We start from the raw sequence: 9,548 nt of genomic DNA, 5'->3' as shown, positions 1-9,548 counted from the left end.
TGGTCTGTGTTTTCTGTTTGTATTGCTGATTTTGACTTTGAGTGACCGTAAAGGAATGAACTTTGTTCACTGACAGTGTTTTTGGAAGTATTCCCAAACCCATGCAGTAATTTACATGACAGAATCTTGCATGTTTTCATTGCAGCCTTTTTATTGTACACTACAGGAACAAAAAGGCCAACCACCATGAAACCACAAAAAATTGGTAGTTAGCAATTAAATTTCCACTGAAATTTCATTTTGTGGGCACATTTGTGGGAGAGAACTAGGAAAGCAAGCACTGCCAGAGCCCTACAAAATGACCTCCAGCAGGCCTCTGATGTTAGTGTTATTAACCAAACAATCAGAAACAGACTTCATGAGGGTGGCCTGCAGGTCTGACATCCTATATTGGACCCTGTGTGACCCTATACTTTACACAGATGAGAGCCGGTTTACTCTGAACACATATGATGGATTTGAAAGGGTCTGAAGAAGTCATGGAGAAAGTTATTCTGCCTTTAACATTGTTCAGCGTGATCGTTTTTTAACTGGGTCAGTGATGGTCAAGGGAGGCATATCCATGGAGGGATGCACAGACCTCTCCTGGCTAGGCAACAAAACCCTGATTACCTACCTAAATCCAATAGAAAACCTCTGGGACATTATGTCTTGGTCCAACATTGCCAGATTGGACCTCAGACTGTCCAGGAGCTCAGATATGTTTCTATGCATGCCTGATGCTGCATAAAAGCAGAAAGGGAAAGTTACTGCAGTCAAATTTCATCAAAATGAATTAGTCTGCCACATCATTTTTTCACTCTGATTTTCAGGATGTCTTTTTAATTCAACCCTCTGAAGGTTGATGGTTCTCATTTCCATCCAACAATTTGGTATCCACCATGAATTTTTCCCCACTGAGATCAGATGAGGTGTTTTTTTTAAGCGTTACTTTCGTTGTTTGTTTGTTTTTTAATTGTGTATGTATGAAAACAATACTACTGATTACTGATGTCCTCAAAGCAAATAAAGCATCTGTTTCTTACCTTGCTTGACAGGAACTATTTATATAAAAGACAGAAACACACTAGGCTTTACACTTCTCCAGCCTCAGTCAGGCAAATGGAGAGAAATTTATGCTGTTAAAAAAAAATCCTCAAGTTAAATTTAAGCTTTTTCATTACTTAGTTCTTTACTAGAAGTCTGCTCTTTCTAAAAAAAACACCATGCAGGAGGAAGTTGGATGGTGTTAAAGCTGCAGTTTATATTTGGCTGAACTGACTTTAATACGTATCAGTTCGGGTTTTTAAGCTTTTCCTGTGTGAAGAACAAGTCGCTTAACTTTCTGACTAAAAGCTGAAATCTGACAGTCATGATCTTGGCAGAAGCTGGATTTTTGGTTTGGGGTTTCATTCAGTGTGTCTCAGGTAGGAATACATGTTTCTCCTCCCAATGATGACTGAATGTTTTAGACGTAGGAAAACTCTGAAAAGTTATTAAAGGATGTTAGAGAACATGAGATTCACTGTTAACCAGCAGGACTTAACGTTTCCACTTTAATGAGCTGTTGAAGTGAGCTAATGAATGTTAAAGCAGTTCTGAGAAAACTGAACAACAACTTACCAGAAAGCTGGAGTCTAAGATGAAGTCAATATACGAAGACATCAGAAACAGCCTCCTTTCAGCTCACTGTGTAAATATTTTGTTGGTATGACATCATTACTGGAATAGTCCACTCCGAGCCCTGATAGTTATTCTAGTAAAACAACCAGAAAACAGTTATGTCAACAAAAACTTTAAACTCTCTGACAGAGGTTTGACTGCTGAAACATGTCAGAGTTTTTTAGGTTAGATTAGTTTTAAGGTCACTCGATAGTTAATGTGATCCTTTACATTGATACAAAGAGCAGCTGCAGCTTGACAGCAGAGTAAGGTCTACATCATCACAGCTGTTCATGCTCACTAAGCATCAGTCTGGAGATTCTTTGTCACCACAGACGTGTTTCCATCATAAACCAGATACAGACAACAGTTTTAACACCGCTGCAGCTTTCTGCTCTTTGAACAATAACTTATGATTAAAGACAACCTATAATATATAAAGTACAGACAAAACATCATTATAGGAGAAATAATTGCACGAAATATTTCATGTAAAAAGACGCAACATGCACATACACAGAAAAGACAAAAGGAAAGAAGGAAGTTAAACTTTGCTACGATGTGTTAGACAGCTGAATGTGTCATTTTTGGCATCTTTTTCATCATTCACACTGAAAGAGAGAAGTTGACCCAGCAAGACAGCGCTAGAGCTGTTTGTATTGTTTGAGTGGTTTTACATTGATACTGCATGATTTAAGCAACACGTAAATTCATCTAAGTTTTTACAGTACAAATATATAACATTATTATTTAGTGATGAATAATAAAAAGAAAAAAAAACAGGCAATAACAGCAATAACAAATCTGTTACTAATAAACTTCCTATTAAAGGTGTTAATGGAGGAGAAACCAGGATCTGTGCTCTCAAAGGTTCATCAGTGGATCTGCACTGCTCACATCAACATCTGACTTCAAGCAGCAAATGGTTCACTATACACTTGAATGGATCAGTGAGTGAGCTTTCTGTGGATGGACAACGTGTAACGTACAACATGTCTGAAGAGAAAAACCCAACTTTAACCATCAATGATCTAAGAGAGAGTGATGCAAACACTTACTGCTGTATGAAGACTACAGACAGTCCAGGACTCTGCTCACTCAGTAATATTACTCTTCAAGTTGTTACAGGTACAGTGACCTTTATTTATTACTAGTGATGGGTCCAGCAACACTGACGCACCGGCGCATGTATCAAGCTCACAGAGCGAAGCTTGTATCGGTGCGTGCGTCGCTTTAAGAAAAAGTCACGTGATCGATACAGCTGCTGTATCGCTCATTGCCAACGCACCAAACTGTCTTTAAAAGGTACCGCGTCCGCATCTGTCAACGGAATGAGTCGCCACCAAAAAAAACACACAAAACTACTCTCGCAAAGACAAAAAAAAAGAAATATACATCTCTCCATAACAAAATGGAGCCCGAAAGAAAAAGAAATGTTTCTGCTGTGTAGGATCATTTTGATCTTTTAACTGCAAATAAGGTCACTGTTTGTCTGTCTTTGTTTCAGTGTAATTTATCAGAATAGGAAAAACAGCAATGTGACTTGCAGTGTAAATTATTTCATTTTATGCAGGTTAAAGGTCGCATCTGTTCTGCGGTGCTTTCTTACACAAACAAAAGCACCTCCTCAGTGTTTAGGCATTACAGAGCCAAACATGAAAATGAGGAGACAAACACACTGAGAATGAACACAGGTAGGCCTATATTGACACTGAACAGCTTTATCATCTTTTTTTTTTTTTTATTAATTTGTGTTTTATTATTTTGAAATCAAGAATCTAGGAAGACTGTTCTGGACCAGGCAGTCCTGAATTCTATTATAAAGGACTGCCAACCCCTTAGTATTGTGGAGAGTGTCGGAGAGAAACTTTCCAAGATCAGAGGATCCTTTAACGTACTGGGGGAATAGGAAGACATCTTATCAGAACCTTTTCCACCTGGCTTTACAGTTTTTGTGTACCCCAGCTTCATCTGTGCCTGTGAGTTTTCCAAAGCTGGGGAAATGGTGTCAAAAAAACGCAATAGACTGAATGCAAAAACATTGGATAAACTTATTTTTCTGAATAGAAATTTATAATAAACTCTGAGTCAATTACATTTAAATGGGTAATATTATATTCACAGTACTTTCATTTTAATTTTCACTTAATGTCATTGACAATGTATTTTAAAGATGTCTACAATATTTGCAATGTAAAAGATATAAAATGATTCCATGGAAAGTACAATACCTTACAGTGTATACAAGTATGACTAGGTCATTGAATCAGTGTCTGTTGTGAGTCTCAAGTAAGTTGCCTGAAATGATATTCAAGGTCCAGCAGGTGTCAGTACAGAGCAAAACAGCAACACTGTGTCGACACAGTATCGATACAGTTTGGGGAATGTGCTGAAACACTTCACGAGGCCTCATCTACCCATCACTACTTATTACATTACAAATGACATCATTGTATAAGTTGTTATCCATCATCCTCTCAGAGCTGCAGGTAAAGGTGATTCCTGCCACAGAGGGACAGACAGTAACACTGATGTGCAGCAGCAGCTGTCCTCTGACTGAAAAGCCTGCAGCCTACATCTGGTACAAGAACAGAGAGTTTCTCTATGAGGACTGGTCTCCCTGGTACCAAGAGCTGCTCAGCAGTGAGGAAGCAGTCACATACTCCTGTGCTGTCAAAGGCTACGAGCATCTCAGAGCCCCTGAAGTCTCTGTGGGTGAGTCATGATGTTTATTGTCCCTACAAAACAAACAAAATGGCTCATACAGTGAGTCATTTTAATCAATATTATTTCTTTATTTCAGGTTCCATCACAGAGACCTGCTTCAGTGTGACCTATGCTAAAGGGAGAATGTGTTCTTCTCAGCAGACATCAGTAGATGAGCCGTGCTCCATCACATATCCCAGAGGTGAAGTTTCAATAAGGAAACATCTTCCACCAAACCTCGAATATATTTGTTTAATGTCAATTTTCCTTTTATAAGATGACGCTAAATATGACCTTTGTTAATAAATATGTTAGTACACATCCTAAAAACAGAAATAAAATGTTATACATCATTGTGTGTTATGAAAACTTCATTTATCATCTTTCAGAGCTTTGTGTTCAAAGAACTTCCTACACATCAGATAATGTCACACTGACCTGTAACAACAGCTGTAATCTGACTGACCATCAAACTACATACACGTGGTACCAAAACCGAAGCAGAAACGACAAGAATGAAAATATTTCAATTCATATCTCTGCAAAAGACAAGTTCTCTTGTGCCGTAAAAGACCACGAGCATCTTCAGTCTGCAGAAGTCTGTGAGTAATTCATTTCATTTTTCTCTTTCAGTTAATTATGAATAAAATTGTCAGCACACAGATCATTCAAACAACTTGAAATCTTCCATCTATATTTCAGGTGTTCAGGATAAAAACTGCTGGAGAGTGAATTATGTCAGCAGGAGAATCTGTGCTCTGGAAGGATCTTCAGTCAACATCACAAGTGAATACTCACATCCTGATAACATGAAGCCAGAGTTTAAATGTTGGAGTAAAAAATGGAGAAAAGATAAAGTGGAAGTTGAAGAGCTGATTGAGGCTGCAGGTCGTGTGGAGTATCAGGACAACATGACGAACCAACACATCCTGACCATCAACAACCTGAAGAAGAATGACTCAGGAGGATACACATTCAGATTCCACAAAGATCATACAAGATGGACACAGTCTGATCTGCCTGGAGTCTTTTTGATTGTCACAGGTAAATCTAAACTCCTCACTCAGCAGACTTTACTCATTAATGTCTGAACAGAAGCAGAGGTGGAAGAAATATTCAGATCCTTTACTTCATCTAAAACACCACTATGTGAAAATACTCCACACAAATTCCTGCACTGAAAGATCGACTAAAAAAAGAAACAAAATATTATCTTTATTAAAAATGACAAAAAACTGTGGAAAAACTTGTAATTTGTAAAAGTACTTGTATTTGTTCAGGTCAGAAATAACTTGTAGACTAAAAAGTTTTCTGGCATATTACTTGTTACACCTTTTAAAAGTAATGCAGTATGCTACACTACTCGCTGCATTACTTTCTCGTTATTCTGTCAACACAAAGCTGAAAACACAAAGCAAAGATTAAAACCAGCACAAAGAAACTTTATAGCGATGCCCAAAGTGATCAAATTAATGTCTTTGTGTACAATCCTGAGAGGCTGTAGACTGCTCCACCTTCTTCCTAATCCTGCACACAAACTGAAATCAGCTGATTATGGCAGGAAGGAAAAGCTTGTTTGATATTTTTTTGATACAACAGGAGTAATGACATAATTGTATCTGTAATGTGATTAGTGAATTTAGTACAGTAACACATTACATTACTGAGTTACTGAAAAATGTTTTATGCTTACAACAATACGTTACACATAAGACTGTCAACGTTCCTCTTTCAGAGCTGAGAGTGAAGATGAGTCCTTCTGCAGTGATGACAGAGGGTCAGAGAGTCACACTGACCTGCAGTACCAGCTGTCCTCTGACTGACAACACAAACTACATTTGGTACTTGAACAGTCGACCTCTGACCCCGAGAGAGAACCAGAACAAACATCTGATCCTAGACCCAGTCAGCAGGGAGGATGCAGGAAGCTACTCCTGTGCTGTGAAAACCAACAAAGATATCAGCTCTGCTCCAAAGACTCTCACTGTCCAAAGTATCACAGGAACATGGACACCAGCAGCTGCAGGAGTTTCTGCTGCTCTGCTGCTTTTAATACTTCTCACTATCTGCTGGTGTGTTAGGTAAGCAACAACTGGTTCGGTTCAAAGCTATACATTCAGTCTTTGCGCTGAAATCACTTATTTTCCTGTTAATTGATTTTAACCAGGAAACAGAGAACTTCTGCTCAGTCTCCAACAACTGAAAGCTCTGACCAAATTGAACAGGTAAAGATTAGAGTTTGTGGATTATCTTATCTTTCCAGTGGTCATTTCATTTTTCCCAACATACAGTAAAAGGAGTCAAGTTTAAAGTGCAGAATAAATTAATGATGTTTGTTTCCATCAGCTCAGCCTTGGTCCTGTTAATGACATCTCAACACAACCAAAGGAGGAGGATGAAGTCCACTACAGCAGAGTCAACTTTAAAAATAAACATGTGGTTCCTCTTTGTTCCACCGTACAGTCAGATCAGCCCAGAGAACAGGAGTGTTCTCATTATGCTGCTGTCAGATTCAGCTCTGCCGGAGCATCTGGTGTCACTCCAGCAGACACAGACTCACAGACTTACTCTACTGTAAAGCTTTGAGAGAGATACTGTGTTCAACAGTCACATATCTAATACCCTGCTGTCATGGCAGAGTACAACCTGAAGAGCTCACCAGAAACTCAGCCAACCTAATCAGAGGAATAATGGTCAGTTTGTAGTGGTGCCTGATAATGAAAAAAGTCCTCAGCAAGGAACAAGTGCCTGTTAATGAATGCAGCACATAAACCTACATAACTGAATGCAGCAGGGTGTTACGTGTGTGTTTATCAGTTCGCCATCTTAACTATCTCTGGACGTCATTTTCCTTCTCTCTTTTTTGACACCACCCTCTACTGGTGCAGTTTGGTATCTAACATTACAGGACACAGCACAGTTGTTAACAGCTGTTACAATGAATGATGTGTGCATAGTGTGATATGGTTCATTGAGCATTACTGTGTCTCTCTTTGACATTCTAGTCCACATTTATTGTGCTTCAGCCTGCTGCGCTTTTATCTCCCTCTTCTGGCAGCGAGTGTAACTACAAAAACATCTGAAGGTTGATTATGAGTACAACTCCAACAAGCAGAGCCACACAAATTAGATTTAATCCTTCCTCCAAACTGAGTTTCATTTCTTTGAGTTCTTCTTCTGACTCTTACTCCAACCTGATATATGGTCTCCATCTTTGTCAGAGCTGCTTCTCTTCTCAGCTGTAACAGATTATTATTTGGGATAAAAAGCTTCACTTCAGGTGCTCTAGCACAAGAATGTTGCCACACACAACTGAGCTGTGGTTGGATTGTTTGAAGAAAATCCTCCTGTGTGTTTTCCAACACTTTCTTTATTGTGGGATGTCATTATTTTATAACTTTCTTTACCTTAAAAAAAATATAATTATCTCCTATGTATGAAATACATAAGAAACTAAAACGGTCGATCACTGTCTTACTCAGTTTGATCTGAGTTTGAGCAGTTCCAGTTCTTAATGTCTGCTGTACAAGTCTGAATGCACTGATCTTGTTCTCTGATTAAATATTTGTCTTAACAAGCAGCTGGACAGGCATACCTAATAAATTGGCCAGTGAGTGTTCCAGTGCTGTTGTGATGTATTATACAGTAGTTCGTGCTACGTTCTCATTAGGGCCCGAGCACAAAAGTGCGAAGGCCCTATTGTATCTGCTCTGTTTCTTATTATTATTATTATTATTATTATTATTATTATTATTATTATTATTATTATTATTATTATTATTTGGCAAATGAATCGGCCTTTTGAGGGCCTAAACATGCTCGAAAACTCATGAAATTTTGCAGACGCGTCAGGTCTGGTGAAAATTTACGTATTTTAATGTCCGTAGACATGTCCAGGGAAAATTGGCTCAGTAGCGCCACCTAGAAAATGAGAAACGCGAGCCCCCGAGATGGGTATGACCTACATGTATAAAACTCGGAACACATATCTAACTTTCGGAGACGCACATAAAAGTCTATTATGGCCATGTCCTAAACCCAACAGGAAGTCCGCCATTTGGAAGTGAAGGTGACATTTTGGCTCTAATTTTGCCATTTCCATGCCTCGAACTTTTGCGAACTCCTCATTGGAATTTCATCGTACAAGCTTCATATTTGGTCAGTGTCAACTACACACCTGGGCCATGTTAAATTGCGGAGCTTTTGAGTTTTCAGGTTACTGTGAGGCCGTGGCGCCACGGCGAATTTCGATGACTCGCCATGAAAATCTTATTGCCTCTCGTTCTGTCATACATTGTCCGACCTTGACCAAAGTGGACACATATGATAAGGCTCCACCCCTGAACATATTTCAACTGCCATATTTGACACCAGGGACAGCGCCACCTAGTGGGAACAGGAAATGTCATGTTTTACACTTTGGGGTACAGTATTGTAATGGGTGACATCTGCAGCCTCAAATTTCTCCAGGAAAGCCTTAAGGAGTTGGTCTTGGGTTACAGAGAAAACTGTGAGTTTTCGCTGAAGGGTGTGACCCCAGCAGCATGGCGAACATTGAGGTCTCGCCATGAAGAAACAAATTAGTGTAACTCAATGAAATCCAATGTGATCAGTACCAGATTTTACAGGGATGATGTCAGACCCGCCCTGAACAGATTGATATGCCCATTGTCAGGAATACGTAGAGCGCCACCTAGTGGCACCAGGAAATGTCATGTCTTTCATTTTGTTGTACTGATTTTCACAGGTTCATCGTGGCCACCTCAAAAGCGGTGAATATCACCATCAGTCCCTCTTGATGCTTCAGTGAGAAAATTGTGACTATAAACTGAACGGCGCACCCTGGTGGCAGCGCAGTTCACCATGAAAGATGAAGTGGCTTTTGAGGGGCTTGAAAAGTTTAAAAGTCTTGAAATTTGGCGCACACCTCTAATGTGATGAGGATTTCTTTTTATATGTTCATTTTCCTTGAACAGCGCAAAATGGCTCCACAGCGCCCCCTACAAAATTTCAAAACAACAGCCCCTGCTCTGTGTTTTATGTATGAGTTTGAAACCTGGCAAGCTTATTGGAGATATCAAGATGTACAAAAAGTCTCTTGGAGCAATATCCCAAATCCAACAGGAAGTCAGCCATTTTAAAATCAATGTGTAAATTTGGCGACATTTTCCCTCTTTTCAGGCCTCATACTTTGACGAACT

At 39.3% G+C, this 9,548-nt stretch overlaps 1 protein-coding gene across 1 annotated transcript; it reads left to right on the top strand.

Annotated features, from left to right (window-relative positions):
• The first annotated feature begins 1,310 nt into the window (after positions 1–1,310).
• Positions 1,311–6,933, top strand: LOC120440526 (B-cell receptor CD22-like). Its single transcript, XM_039613200.1, has 9 exons — positions 1,311–1,406; positions 2,473–2,769; positions 4,123–4,356; positions 4,445–4,549; positions 4,737–4,949; positions 5,050–5,391; positions 6,083–6,428; positions 6,515–6,572; positions 6,694–6,933. The coding sequence occupies exons 1-9, from the start codon at positions 1,352–1,354 to the stop codon at positions 6,931–6,933; spliced, it is 1,890 nt and encodes a 629-aa protein (XP_039469134.1). The 5' UTR covers positions 1,311–1,351.
• The last annotated feature ends 2,615 nt before the right edge of the window (positions 6,934–9,548 follow it).

This window comes from Oreochromis aureus, linkage group 6 (genome assembly GCF_013358895.1).
Source record: "Oreochromis aureus strain Israel breed Guangdong linkage group 6, ZZ_aureus, whole genome shotgun sequence".
Lineage (NCBI taxonomy): Eukaryota > Metazoa > Chordata > Actinopteri > Cichliformes > Cichlidae > Oreochromis > Oreochromis aureus.
This window is presented reverse-complemented; position numbering and strand designations above follow the sequence as displayed.